We start from the raw sequence: 15,943 nt of genomic DNA, 5'->3' as shown, positions 1-15,943 counted from the left end.
CCAACCGATCGCGATCGCATCTAAATACTATATAGCGGTCGTCAATAAACTCGCTATCGTGAATGCCAGGGATCAGCCAGGTCTCAGTTAGCATGATAACGTCATAAGAACACGATAAAATATTCATGTACAGTGTATGCAGCTTTGTACGGATACCTCGACAGTTCTGATAATACATCACAATATTGCTAGTAGCCATTTATGCACAAACAACAACAAATCAATATAATAACATAAGGCGTTTCCGAAAATAATGTAAGGACCCGGACTAACAAAAGTAATCGTAATATATAGTTCCAATACCACATACTCAATATTACAACAGTTACAAAATGAAATAAAAGTTTTCGTTGCTTCAATACATTGATAGTACTAATACACATTAATGTTAGTAGAAACCTATGAAATTTTTGACTAAATCTCCAAAGTTGTGACTGCTGACATAGAATCGCACAAAATGCAGCAGCATCAGAAAGTACCAATATCCAAGCAAACAACACATTCCATAACAAAAACATCATGCAATCGTAGAACATAAGATATTTATAATTAACAGAACAGTATCCAAAAATGTAACGAGATAGTATTCTAGGTACTAGTCTTCCTAGTTTCGGTAATTTTGTGAAAGTCGTTTTCTGAGCGTATAGCAATGGCTGGGGTGCCGTCGCGCTCACGTACGAGTATCGTGCCATTTTTAACCCAGACGTACTTAAAACCGTATTTTCTGGCAACTTCTTTGGACTGACGAAATAAAACTTTATTTTTTAGTGTAAGATGCTCGTTAATGTACACCGGCAGTGTAGCGCCTGATATTCCCAGTTCGCTAGATTTAATGCTCTTCCTTTTACGATAGGCGCTAAGGAAGTTGTCGCGAAGTATCCGAGATCTCAATTTAACAATAATATTCTTCGGTTTGTTGTCCTGTTGCCGTGCGTGTGGCACCCTGTGTATTGATAGTATGTCGCTCTGTGACACAGGATAACTAATAGCTGCTCCAATTGAATCCATGATGGTAAGCAGGTTTTCATTGCGCCTATCTGGCAGGTTACAAATCTCTATATTGCACTGGCGTGCATGCTGCTCCATTGAGTCGATTTTCGCTTCCAGTGCGACCATTGCCTGCTTGCTGTCACGATTTTCCAACTCACACAGACGCTCAACAAACCCGCTGCGCTCTCGCTCCAAGATCTCCAATCGGGATTTCATGTCTTCGTAGTCCGCATTGATGAACCGAATTGATTTCTCTATATCTGCATTTGATCTTTTTATATCGAGATTTTGTTTTTTCAGTTCAGCCACCTCTGCCACTAATTTATTCAGAATCACATCTTGATCGGCCTTCCAAGACTGCAGCATGTGCTTTAGCTCCTCAAATTGATCCTGCTCCTCGTGACTCTCATTACCTCGAAACCGTTTGACTGGCCTTGTTGTGATGTTTACTGGGCTATCTGTAGCCGCTTTGGAAATCGACATGTCGGTAGTAAGATCAGGTTCGGATTGTGATTCAAGGATAGGCTGAGTGTTCGCAGAATTGCTTGGAGGTGAACGCGGAATACGCGGCATCATTGACCAGTACTGCAGCTTCTGGCGGAATGCGCAAGCAGGCAGCGTAGTGATGCTCGTTTCGGGTTCGATAGGTGTCGGTAATTTCTAACAAGCGGCTAGTTGTACACTTAGCCGAGTGCGCAAACGGGCCGCCTCCGACGCCTGGCGACTCAGGTTCGAGACCAGGCAAACGCAATACTTTTTGGATTTACCCAAATGAGTTTTTCAAATATGTTTGAACACCAGCTCAGTGTAGGAGCTGACAAAAATGTTCTGTCCCGCTTGAGCTCCTCCCAGTGGGCGTAGACCACGGGTAACAACACCACAGGAGTGACAAGGAATCGAAATAAGCAATAGCAACCAATCACAACACCACAATTCACAAGAACGTCAATATTCACGGCGCGATGCGACACACGTCTGTCCGCTTCCGGTAAAAGAACGTAACTGTTTTCTGTGAGGCCGTGGTATTACTCCGGTCGAGCCGGCCTATTCGTGCCGAAGCATGGCTCTCCCACATTTAATAGGTAAGTATATTAGTTAAGATTTCCTCTGAGTTAAGATTTAAATGCTGGTTTTAATTAGATATGCAAGATACAAGATTATATTCCATAGATAAGCAATAACAAGCAATTGTCTATCATTACACGTAATTATGTACGGTGGAGCTAACACATGTTAGTTAAAGAGGTAAACAAACAAATGTCTTAATGCAAATGAGATAAAATTGAAAATAGAATGATTAATTTTGACGATGTACACAAATTGTAACCACGTGTTAAGTGAAAAACAACATGTTTAATTTGAATTTTAGGGCAAATTTGATATTTGTGCACCAAACCTTGAGAATTCTGTAGCTCAAATTTTAACCTTAATAAAAGATGAGTGTATAAACTTGAGATCACTATTGTAATCCTATACGATACGAGACATGTTGCATTGCTGTTTCATGATTTAAAAACAGATTTCTGGTAGTTGTTTTTGAAAGGACAAAGATTAAGGTACGCTTTATCCTTATAAAATCTTCTACACGTTATTACCCATATCCTTTTGGTATCAGCAGAAACGGGCTATGACTAATATTGGTCTCAGAGGCCAGCCGGTATCAAAGGCCAGCCAGGTAGAAACCATACATTTTCGAATACTCATGCAAATCTACTATTTGTATTTATATATCCTCAATTTAATATGGACTTGCTAATTAATTGACCAGGTCAGTACCTCAATGACTATTTAAAATATTAGTTAGAAAACCGTGTAACACAGTTTTTGTGTAAATAGTAAAAGTTAAGTTCGAGTAAGTAGTCAACTCGGACCACATGCCTACGGCCCATTTGGGACGAGTTGGGGAAATTAAAAATAAATTAAGTTTTTAGTGGTCAACTCGTCCCACTTTTTCAATGTTTGGTACAGTTAGCAACACAAGATTAAAAATACTTTTTTATTGTTTTTTTCTTTACTTTCGTTTTGTTTATAGATTATTTCATATTAAAAAATCCTGACGAAGTAAGAACCTCTTTTTTTAGTGTCGGTTAAATAATTTATTACCTAATTTTTTTTTAGCAATCGCACAAATTCATGTGTTAACCAAAATTACTAAGAATAGTAAACATGTGTGGCTTAAACTATGGTCACTTATGAAGTAAATGATAACATAGATAGAATGAAGTTCCTAGAAAATTTTTTGTTTTCAACAAAGTAATAGAACTTTATTATTTCCACAGTAACCCTTTTGCTACTGACTGTACATTATCTCATTGTGGTAGTGACGAGGGACGAGTTGACCACTAAAAATATTATTTTATTTTATTTTCCCCAACTCGTCCCAAATGGGCCGTAGGTATGTGGTCCGAGTTGACTACTTACTCTTAAGTTCAACAAAGCGGTATTGTTTACCGTTTGTTTCAGAAACTATTGAGTGTTAAACATGAAATGAGATGACATCATCCATATTTGGGCAGTCCTAATGAGTTTCGTGTCACTTTCTAGAAAAAGGAAAGTGTGATAGGTTTTCTTTGAACTGAAATGTTTTTCAATTTGAGTTAATAGTGGTCATTTAGCATTTTTGTACCTTGTTTGTTTAATATAAGCAATTCTAAAAGATAATGGAGACAGACGGACAGCCAGATGGACTCGCCAATAAGATCACCTATGGATTCCCGCAAGCCCAAAGGTGTTATAAGTGCGTTAGCGACCTTTTTTGACCTCTTGCAATTTCACTGATAAGGCGCAAGCTAATATACAGTTTCCTTTTAGTTTTTAGGTCTACTAAGAGGACTCTGTGCCCCTAACAGGTATTGAGGGTGGTCGCTGGGGTGGTTTTAGTGAGGTAAAAATCCCACAATCCCCCTAGTCGTTTATCCCCAAAATCTAGACGCCTTTTAAAGGTTTTTCCCCCTTCATCAAGTTTTCTCACCAAAATCATTATGCAATTATTGCTATACACAGACTTGACGCCGTCCACGTACGCATTTCACAATTCGTATGTTGGTCCATATGACTCAGAACACAGGGGATTCCATTTTGAAGCAATTCTTTTTTCCTTGTGCAATTTGCATCAATTTATTCAAGCAACAGATTGAAGTTTCTCTTTTAAAATCGTGAAACAACAATGTAACATTGCTCGTGTCGTATTAGCTTACAATAGTGATCTTAAGTTTATACACTAATCGATTAACATTAGCAAAGAGACATAACAAGCCATTTACTACACTAAGCGCCATCTGCGCAACGCGAAAATATTAAAAAATCCTAATTATTAATAGTGGTATGTTTGTTTTTGAGTAATAAGGATAATATTTCAAATAACAATAACATTTTAACAGCTGGACATATTCAAACGTAGACACGTAATATTATTAAGGTTTTGTTTATGGAAAATTTTGTGACACATCAATTATTTCACCTATTTGTTTGCAATTTACTTTAAGTCTAATTTAATTCAGTTACGAGACAAAATTATAATTGTATCGTTATTTAACCTCTTGTCTGCCGATATATGTATAAGGCACAATAGAAAACATAACCCTCCTTCTGGCGCATCGGGTAAATACATTATGTCTCACGTTGATCACGTTCTTATGAAATGGTGTGCAAACAAGCATACGCCTCACCTGATGGTAAGCGATCAGCGACGCCCATGGACCATGGACACCCGCAACCCCAGAGGAGTCACAGGTGCTTTGCCGGTTATAATGGAAAAGGTTAAGAAACTAAAACTACATATATCTAATGTAGGTAACCCTTAAACGCGTATACTTATGCTAACCACGAAGGACCCTTACATACCAGCTCTTAATTATATTATTGCTACTTAAAGAACTGCAATAATTTAGGGCCAGGAATTCCACACAACAGGTGATAGATAAAGCATATTTTTAATTATATTTTAATGACATGTTGTGACAAATACCCCCAACAATAGGCACGCGTGTCAATTTTGTCATTATTTAAAAATTAAAATGTCATTTGCGAGGCAGCAATAACTATTAAAATAAGTTTAGTCATATGTGAACTTTTAGTACTTAACTTGTAATAAAAATACTGTCCCATTTAATGAAAAGCGGAATTCCATTATCTTCCGTATGTATAATCTATAATTATAATAATACAAAAATAAGTCGGGTTTTCCTTCCTGACGCAATAACTCCAGAACGCGCGAACCGATTTCCACGGTTTTGCATTTGTTGGAAAGATCTCGGGCTCCGTGAGTTTTATAGCAAAGAAAATATAAGAGAAAGGCAGGAAAACAGGGAAATCATATCTGGCGAAACGGAGTACGATTTTCTAGTAATGCATGTATGAATGTGTATAACGAATGTTATCTCATTATTTCTATAACAGCCAAAGCTAAAATCTCAAATAAAACATTTACAAATTATCCATACATAATCGCAAAACAAAGAACATTTTGTTAGCAACAAAAACCAATACCTAGACTACAAAAGCACCACCACTCCGGGTGAATGCACTTTATAGTATTCGAAACAAAAAATCGATACTCGACTCGTTCCTCACCTATCACTTAGTCGATTATATAGTATAATAACATGGTTATCGATTCAAATCGATTTAGAAATGTCAGCAAAAAACATCGAGACGTCTTGGATCGAGATCAATCATTGCCATTATGAGGTTATGCATAAATTAAAAAGATGGAAGCCTTCAGATAGACTGGATGCAGACCTGTCTAGATTTTTGTCTAATGACCTTTGGAAAGGCACATGACCTGTTTGCAGACAAGGTCTTATTATTAGGAGTTACACGTGGATGATCAGGAATATGGCTTTTTATCGCATACACTGCGCTCACTGTATCGATTTTTCTACTCTTTCAAGTCACTATACACCTGCTTTTAATATTGCTGTGTGTGTAACATATAACCATCATTATGATTTTAATTTTTATGTTTCAATATCTTATACCTTATCTGGGGAGGAGCGAGACAACCCTAACACAAGTTTTTTTAACCACTTACTGGGACTGTTTTGATCACTTGTATTGTATTATATAAATGTAACAGACTAACCACCGTACTCAGAGTCATGTAATGGGTACTTAAATCAGTCCTTAGTCATTGTTTTCGATACAAAATCGTTACTAAGCAACAGTTTAAGTTATCATTAAGTGTTTTTGAGTATGGCAGTAAATAAAAAAGGATAAAGGATTATCTCGATGGTGATAGAAGGAAAATCTTACTTAACGTATGAATATTTTCATAGCCACAAACTAAGATGTCAATGGGGATTATATGGATGTAAGATGTCGGTATAGAACCTGTCTGAGTGACATAAAGGTCTTTGACATGACCTACGGGCAAACCTTAGATGTAAAGTGCATTACCATATAGTAATGATGCATAAAGGTTATGTCTATGCATATATTATGCAATACGAATGCATTATTTAGATAGAAATTGTAAAATTACTTAGCTTTGTGCAATGTGGTAGATGTTTTAAATGGAATCGGTTGTTTAATGGATAGAGGGAATGTAGCAATTTATCAGAATATTCCGTAAAATTGTGCTAAGGATCGACACTAAACTAAGTACGTAGTTTGGAATTAAAATAAGAAATACATGCACTATTTCAAATCCAAATAACTTTTTCATTGGTTTATTTTTCCTTTAATTTCTTGACACTAAAACTTTTAGCGATGAAAATAAATATCCTATCACAACTAAATAGTTACCTATGGAAAACATATTTTTAAAATTTACATCATGTTTACGTAGCTACAAAGGCCTATATTTTGTAAGAGTTACATAAAATTGACATAGTTTACACAGTATATCGTACAATACATAATAATATATGTACACAAATATTGTCACGATACGGGAACCAGCCCTGTGACCCTGAGATTGGAGACCATACTAAACATTACTTAAGCCGAGGTCTCATGGGAAAAAAACATTGATAAGAAAAAAAAGGTTGAATTTAACCAAAATACTAGGAAAACTACACATGTTGTACACATGTGTTGAGTTTTTGTACTATTCTTCTAAAATGGTTTCACAGATTTCGCTCTAGAACTCATTAAGTGCATATCCGCGACTTCTTACGACAATTAATTATTATTAGTCAGTACATAATATAGGTAAAATATAAGTATCGAATGAAACTATTTATCGATCGTTCCAAAGTTAATAGCAATGGACAGCTAATAAAAACCATTATCAGAGATCAGTAACATTAAAACATACAAGAAGGTGAAAAAACCTGTTTTGAGAGCGAGCGCATAAAAAATTGGCAGGTACTTTCTGTCCGTACGAGGCACGACTTTGACATTTGCATAGTATTCCTTTAATTAAGTATATTATTTAATATTGCTTATATTAAATTCGCGAAACATTGCGACATGATTTCTAGAACATAATATGACGAAATCATCGTCAAATGTTTTTTAGACTATCGTAAACAGTTTCAATTAAAGTGGGTTATCGTTAAAATGGAACAATCAGCTGTTGTTTTGTTTCGACAAATTCATTCTACATCGGATTTAGGGCAGTGTTCTTGAAGAATCCGTATGTAAGTTAACTACGATCTAACTGCACAATAGATATAATCGTTCACTAACTTCTCGTGTTAGCATCAGACAATTAAACCAATTAACAGCTACAGAAAAATCATCACGCCAATTGCGTAAAACCAGTGGATATAAAATTCAGTCCATTTTATGTGGTTACGGACCATAAAATCAAAGTAATTTATGTTTAAAGAGTTAGCATGTCTTCATTGTTGGCAGTAAATATTATAAGTGGGACTTACCTTTATTGTCTCCGTGCAGGGTCTTAACGGAGGGTGCGAGGCCGAAGGGGGCCTTAGGCACGATCGCGGCGCCCTTATTTTTTTCAAAGAGCGCTTTGCGTTCCCTCAATGACATTTCGGCGGGGTCCTTCGCCTTCGGGCTGCCCGTCTCGAACATCGCCGCCTTAGACAACACAGAACTCCTGTCAACACTGCCGTTTATTTTCGGAGCCAACCTTTTCACTAGCGGCGACCCCATCTCCGGCGCCGGCTTGTCGTCCGCCGGTTCCGGTTTTGTTTGTTTACAATCATCACTTGCGTCATTATCGTTGTCGAGTTGCACTGCATTCTCTTTGTCTTTTTCACTTTCACATTCATCTTCCGTGATAACATTCCGCGGCGGCGTGGGCGCTCTGTATTTCTTGATCGAGGGCTTTTTTGTAACGGCCGTGTTGGCGGGCGACGGGGCCACCATTGTCGCCATGTTGGGGGCTGAAGCTGCACTGGGGGTAGTCGATGCACACTTCGGCTCCTGTCGGTCGGGATCGGCGGTTTTCGTGGTGAATTCGTAGACGAGCCGCGATTGGCTGGCCGAAACTCGCCGGTAACCCTCGCCCTCCTACGATTGGACAACGGCCGCGTAACGCGAGGGGTGAGCACGTGCTTGCATATCGTTTATTGATACGGTTTATAACAGCCGCTAAGTTCGCGCGGTTAGTTTAACTGGGTTAGGTTAGCGCTAAAAGGGCTCACGGTGAAGTTGCATCACGTCTGTCGGAAGGTTGCGTAAGGCGCTGAGGGTATTTAATAGTTGGTATGAAATAAATAGTTTTGGAGTTGAATGAACGTGAGTAGCGTGTGAGTGAGGTGGCGGGATCGTGTGTGCGCGCGTGAGTCCCGTGTGCCGAGCTCCAACTGACTGGCTGCCTGCGGAGGGCCGCCACCGCCACACGTTGCCCAGCTGATAATTATATTTTGACGCATCGCGTTGTTTGATGCGCTTTGTGTTATTATAATATTGAGGAAATATGTATCATTATTTCGGGTACATGTCACGGTGTATGAAATGATTTATATTTTACCTTTGTGTGTGCTTTGATAGGATCGCGTCTGGTCTGTGACGGTGATCATTAGAGCATCAATTTGACATTCGACAATGTGAGAATTCATAACTACACAAGTGTTCACATCTGCATAACATAAGGCTATATTCCAAAAGGTTTATAATACTCAAGATTTCTATGAATTATTAGATTTGTAAACTTAACTACTACCTACATAAAATGTTTATTTTACTACAGACCACGCGTAATATTATCGTTTTTAACAAAGATAACATTTATACACTTGTGCCGCAGCTGTTCTGCGGAAGACCAGCCCGTGGCCCGTGGCGGAAGAGCTAATGACACGACAATTATACAGAAATATCGCGCAACCGACGACGAGAGAAAAAAAACTTGACATTTTTACACAAACCGGCGTAGCTCATTTCAATTTTTTTTAAATAGTAGTTTTTTAATAAAATTTGTTAGTTAGCTTCATAGCATCAAATTAGGTACATTTAAACTATTATCAAAGAATCACATAAGTTATAAAAAACGGGGATTTAATATTATTGCAGCCTAAATAAACAAAACAAATAACATTACGAGGAAAATAAGAGGATATATACAATAATTACTAGAATCGCTAATGAATGAATACACGATTCATACTAAGCGGGACAAAAAATATAGTGTAAAAACTAGTAGCAAGCAAATAGCTTTGATTTCATTGTTTTATATGTCTGAAGTAACTTGTAGACAAGGATGTTATGCAATTTGTATATTCTAATAAATATAATTAACAAAACAGTACTACTAGACATACTACAGAAAACTTCGAAATGGCTTTCTTTCTAATCTTGCTAGGATCACCAAGTCCACCGCCCCCTCAATAAAAGAATATGTTTCTATTTGACCTAGGTTAAATAGAACAGTCTTATTTAACCAAGAGCCATTTTCTGGTCTTATTTTGGATTCAGCTAGAAGATCAAGGAAACCATTTTCAGCAAATAAGCATAATTGGAAAGAGGTATGTAAGATTTGTAGCAATTGGCGTTCCACTGTATCTGCCTACCCCTATATGAGACAAGCATAATGTTTGTAATCATAGTTGGATCCCGAGTTTTAAATGTCAGTCATGAAAAATAAAAAAGAGAGAATCCTAGCTTATAGTATGTACCAAAAATATTAAATTTCATGCCACTAAACTGATCAGTGCCTATTAACCAATTCCCCCATTACTTAAGTTCGGGTGGCCGAAATTGTGATAGACATGCCCCTTGCGGTCATTGACATACGACTAGCTACTGTTGTTTAGTTCAATCGAGGAGGGAGACGCAGACTGTTCAACTAAGAAAATGGTTGTCTTTAAACTATTTTTAACTAATTTCAGTGAGGCATTGCTTCAACTGAGAAACTCATGGTTTAAAAGGAAGCTGTCTGACACCGAATAGTCCAGTAGACTAATTTTAAATTTGAAACCATAAGTGTCCTCCAGTCCGGGGCTGCGATCTTCCTAGCGGGTTTACCAGGCCTCCAGTTCAAAAAGCATGAGTAGAAACGGGTGGTGTTTTGTCAGTAAGAGTCTGACACTCCCTCTCGCTTCGCCCAAAGCGGGAGACGTCATTGAATGACTCTCCTCTTCAAGACATGAGGTGTCTTGCAGTACACTTTTATCTAGATGTGGGATTGAGACCCATTTTCAGCTGAGGAAACATCTGATCTCTCTGAATTCTCTGATATCTCTGATCTAATCTCAATTCTGCATAAATTAAGCAGATTAAAACTAATCAAAAGATCCAACAAAAAATCAATTTCCTTCTTCAGTAACCTATATATCAATTTGATTTTAACAAAATTAGAACAAAATCAGGCCATTAAGACTACTGTGCTACAAGTATGTATGTCTGTACATGAATTAGCAATTAAGATTTTTTGTTGTGCATAATTACAACAGTCGGAGCAACTAGTCCTTGTATTTACATCACATTGGCGTAATAAAATGACTAATAGCTTCATTCGATCCTCAAGAATGCTAAATTAGGTGCTGTTTGAGAATTTTTGGGCGTTTTTCTTCAATGATTAACACTTTAAACGCCATGGGGGGCTAAAGTGACCGGCTAAAGGGATTTGCCTTCAGTAGATTTTTATTAATAGTTAAAGTCTTAAGTGTTCTTAGCTTTACTGCTGGATGAGAAATGCCGTTGGGTGTCACATAAGACCAAAATCATAATTTCGGTTACATGTAGTCTAGTAACCAGACTAACTCATTACTTTTTAGACCTTCAAACAATCCCATCTGCAGCATGAAGTTCGATGCACCCAAGCAATCAATCTTATAAAGCTTTTACAGAAAAACTACAAGATCTGAACGAACCGGTAAATGATGCGCAAAAACGTAGTTCAACAAACTCCTATAAACCATTTGAGAAGACCCCTACTATAGTATATTCTCTTTGAATAACAGCTCTTGTTTACTGGCCAATGTGTAGGGAAGCGATGGTGTTGTAACAATGATGCAATTGTATTAGAAGTAAGTACGTATTGCGACACAAAAGTCGCTGCGATTAATCTAGATAGGGGGTGTAAAATGAGTTTAATGTATCTAAGATTTATAGCGTGTGGGTTTTACTGTTCACGAAGAAGATAACACATGGCTGTGATCTGGTAACTTCGATTATTTTTCCTCTACTTTATCTGTAAAAGTTGGTTTTGATTGGTAGTTTGGTTTTCTATAGCCCTGCGTTAACCTCATTCTTTGGGATTTTTGGGCAGGAGGAAATAAACCTTTGGAAAACAAATAGTATCACTTCGTCTAAAAATATCTCTGGTGTTGTGGGTGTCCATGGGCAGCGCTGATCGCTAACCATCAGGTGAACCGACTGCTTACTTGCCCCTATTCCATAAAAAAAGTTCTTCAAATCTAATGATAATGGCAAAAAGTATACTTCAGTATTTTTATTGTATGTATATTTTGTTGCTTTTGTAGACGAAATGCTTAACTGTAGTCCAAAAAGTGTCAGGATTGTTTTTCTAATATGACACTTATCGTTAAAAATATATTCCATTAAAGAACAAAATCCCCATAAATAACCCATAGAATTAAAAATAAAACAATTAGCACCACGAAGCGTGTGCTTACAAAGCGTTACGGAGCAAGTTGGCAAGTTTATATTTTCTCAGAATTTATTAGTATTGAATTACAGTTCGGCTGATAAGGGGCCTGCGTTAGAGTTGGAGACCTTATAAATGACACGTGCAGAACTAATTGGTACTTTTATTGGGACCAGGATGAAAGAGCTACAGTTATTTAGAATTCATGTTGAGAAGGCCAATCGGTGGATTTGGTTACTAGGGATAGAATTTATAACTCTGTATGGAACTTTGAGATAACTGGCTGTAGAAGATGTAGATTCTGACATATTTTGATTTAATTTTGACTAACAAACTAAAGACAAACAAAATGTTTGAACATGGATTTTTTATACATATCGCCTAGTGGTGAGCGATGATGTGATCGACGATGGGGCACACCGACCTATGAGCAACCTGTTCATTCGGGACTTGAAGACAACCAAGTAGTATTTGTGTGGCGCCTTGTTTAAGTGTTAGGGATCAAATTAGAAATTCCAACGATGACATTGATTTCTCGTCGGCTAGACTATAACGTAATTGCAACTGTTGATTTTAAGCCCTTAATCATGTGTTAAATGTAGCTTATAATGAGTATTATAGTTATGAGGACAGAATGAATGAACTCATACAATAAATCTCTCCTAAACACACACTCCCATCAAATAACTTACAAGATTTAGCTACACCTATCTACAAATCAGTCCACAAACTCAATCTATCAGGAAAAATCGCATTAAAAATCAAACAGTACCGTAGTAAACTAAAATGGGTCTTTCAAACCCAGTCATGAGTTGAGGCAACACCACACAAACACACAAACAAACCCATCCCATATAACTGTTACACGGAAACGTAAACCGACGGACATGATGACATTTTAACCGTGGCAACACTGAGATGCGTATTTATACTGCACACGAAACTCCTGCGCATAAATAGGAACAGGTAGAACGTAGAAATAGATGCGTTTCCGTGAATTATGTAATATTATGTTGGTTTAAATGTGTTTGTAATGTAATGGGTGCTTTTCCACCAGAGACGTGCTATGCTACGTTGCTGTGGATGCGTTTGGCTTCCACCAATCATATTCATTGGTACACATAGCTTAGCACTGATGGAAACGGCCTCAGCTAAGCTACATTTTCTATATGGAACGATGCGTGCTGTGGATGGCTTTCCTACCATCGATACATCGCTACTCGGACAAGGACTCTCGTTAGGTGTGGGTGATGAACAAAGGCAATTTTAAAGCTTACAATAATCATTTTAGGCTCTTAATAGGGTCTCGACTGCACGGTTGGCGCGGTGGCTGGGCAACTGGCTGCGGTGCAACGGGTAGCGGGTTCGATTCCCGCACGGAGCAACTCTTTGTGTGATCCACAAATTGTTGTTTCGGGTCTGGGTGTCATGTGTATGTTTGTAAACGCACCCACGACACAGGAGAAAATCCTAGTGTGGGGCAAAGTAAAAAAAAAAAAAAAAATGTAGGAATTTCTAATTTCAAACATAATAAAGCCAATCTCTTTCTCTTTTTATCCTTCTAATTCAAGGCCATAACAAAATCGAGAATCAATTCTCGATTGAATATCTCGAAACCTCACGATTTAATGACAAAACTATCCTAAATGGACCCGTATACCGTGATTATCACCTGCACAATAGCAATTTATCACCATTCAAGGCCCTGAGATATTTGAAAATAAACGACACACTATTGAAAACGGTCGGGGTAAGACAATTATAACCAAAGACTTAATTAACAACCTTAACTCCTTTGTGGTAGGGATGGTTTTCCGATACCAAGATATTATGGGGTTTGTTTATGAAAAAAATCAATGTACAGTTTGTCTGATGTCGTATTTTATTGTTATGAGACCTAGTCAAATACGGGCACGTCATTCATGTTGGATAAATAGAGACAGACAATGTAATTTATGTGTTTAAGTTGATATTATAGTTGAAAAGGACAGTGGAATGATGAGAATAGAAAAAGTAATATTTTTGAAATAGACAGCTGTCTAAAATACAGATACAGATACTAAAATACAGATTTTATCTTTGAAAAACACAGCTAAACATAACTACCGCAAGGGAACTCACTTTTTCATATTGTTATTTTACTTTCATACTTCTGACATAATTATGTATTAAATTACTGTTTTTTTTACATCTCGCATGCTTTCAATTTGCAACCACTATTTGTACGCCTACTGGCATAACATAGCGACTTATGTAAACTTACTAATATGATCAAATCATGTTATTATCTATGTTAAACAAATAATAAATTATTATTGATTTCAGATGGAAAAATCGCATTGGAATCTGTCTTTCCGTTCAGGAGCTTTTACCTATAGGTAGAAACATTAATGCACATCCCTCTTTTTGCGTCAAGAGTTTAAAAGGATATAGAATTCGAACCTAACGAAACAGTTATTAACAATGATAGATATGTAAACAGTAACTGTACGTTAACTGATACCACTGTCCTAATTAACTTGTTCCAAACACATAATACACAGTAATTAACCTAATTTAGCTTAACACTTTTCATTTCGATAGTATTTGGGGCAGAGCTGTCGTATAGTATTATGCATTTTAAATGTTATGCTGATAGATATAGGGGCTATTTTTGTTGCAAATAATTTGGCTATAACACCATTATGAGAAAATTGATAGAGGAAACGAATTAATTGAATAAAATATGAGATTTTTTAAGTTAAAAAGAAGTTGATAAATGTCATAATAATTAATGTCTTGGGCATTTCATAGCTTGAATAATGAATTCTTTCTAACAGAATAAATTGTTAAAGAGTCATTTTATACCTAATATATTCGTGAAATCAGAAATATTTAACTGGATTCAAAAAGTCTACGGCCGCGGCCCCTAGGAGATCTCCAACTGTTTCTAGGCTCACCCATCAGTTCCATTTTACTAAACCTTATGATTAATTTAATCCAAATTTCAAAAAAATCTACATCAACAATCACCAAGATAACATTAACTTGTCTACTCAGGAGACACAACACTACACCAACGACATCTAGCGACAGAAATCTCATTACCCAAAACGGGAATAGCCGTTGCTCTAAATTGGTAAACACTCGTCCCATTCATACATATGGGCGACTCCACGACACATTCATAGGTCAACGCATTAGATGACAAAATATCGCTCTAGTGTAATGTAATGTTTATCTAAGCGGATGGATGAATGAGATTGTGGCTCGTGACGTCACAGTCACAGACCACACGTAGTAGTGTTTGGTTACGAAAAGTTGACGATTTGATTTTATTGTGGGTTTGGACGTGAATGGGAATAAGTATTATGGTTGTGTTAAGATGAGATGTGGCGCAAACACATAGGTGTCTCTAGCTCTTAGCGCCTTAGTTAGAGTAAAAGAGAAGAGAAAACGGTAATGTTTCTTTGCATTTTTGATTTTGAAAAAGGAAACACTTTTTCATTGAATGGGGAAAATTGGGGGCAAACAAGCAGACGGATAAACTGATAGTAAGCGATCAGCGTTGCCCATGAGTTTATATGAATTGTTGATGAACCTTTGCTTAATGCAGGAAACAATGCGAGCTTTGCAATGCAATTAATTACATCCAAATTATCATTTTGCAGACCATTTCAATTTTTTAAGACACGCCTATACAATGTGATAGGCGTGGGACTTCTAACCCGTTAAGGCTGAGTACTACATCTAATTTTATCGACAAAAATAATAATATGGGGGGTTGAACCCCTAATTGAAAATATAGGAAAATAGTGATTTTTTCGGTAAGAATAATTCACAAATGATTTTTTTTCTCACCAAAACATTATCAAACATATGAAAAAAGTAATGAATTAGTTAGCCAAGGTTATTAGCTACCGTTTGTCGTCTTTTTTTTTGTTTCTACGACGCATACAACCTTAATATCGAAAAAAGTAAAAAAAATATTAAAAAAAATATTAAAATAGCCAT

The 15,943-nt window shown here is 37.0% G+C and overlaps 1 protein-coding gene across 4 annotated transcripts in view; it reads right to left on the bottom strand.

The window, feature by feature from the left end:
• The window catches only part of LOC118277085 (anillin), a 72,305-nt gene that overhangs the window by 44,716 nt on the left and 11,646 nt on the right, over positions 1-15,943 (bottom strand). For 2 of the 4 annotated variants that reach the window (XM_035595749.2, XM_035595750.2), the window contains exon 7: positions 7,815-8,412. In XM_035595749.2, coding sequence (XP_035451642.2) covers positions 7,815-8,412 — 598 coding nt within the window. The remainder of the gene's footprint in view (positions 1-7,814; positions 8,413-15,943) is intronic. The other 2 variants (XM_050696327.1, XM_035595752.2) reach the window with 2 other exon arrangements.

The sequence above is a fragment of the Spodoptera frugiperda genome, chromosome 10, assembly GCF_023101765.2.
Source record: "Spodoptera frugiperda isolate SF20-4 chromosome 10, AGI-APGP_CSIRO_Sfru_2.0, whole genome shotgun sequence".
Taxonomy (NCBI): domain Eukaryota; kingdom Metazoa; phylum Arthropoda; class Insecta; order Lepidoptera; family Noctuidae; genus Spodoptera; species Spodoptera frugiperda.
The sequence above is the reverse complement of the archived record's forward strand: the minus strand, read 5'-3'. Positions and strand labels throughout refer to the sequence as shown.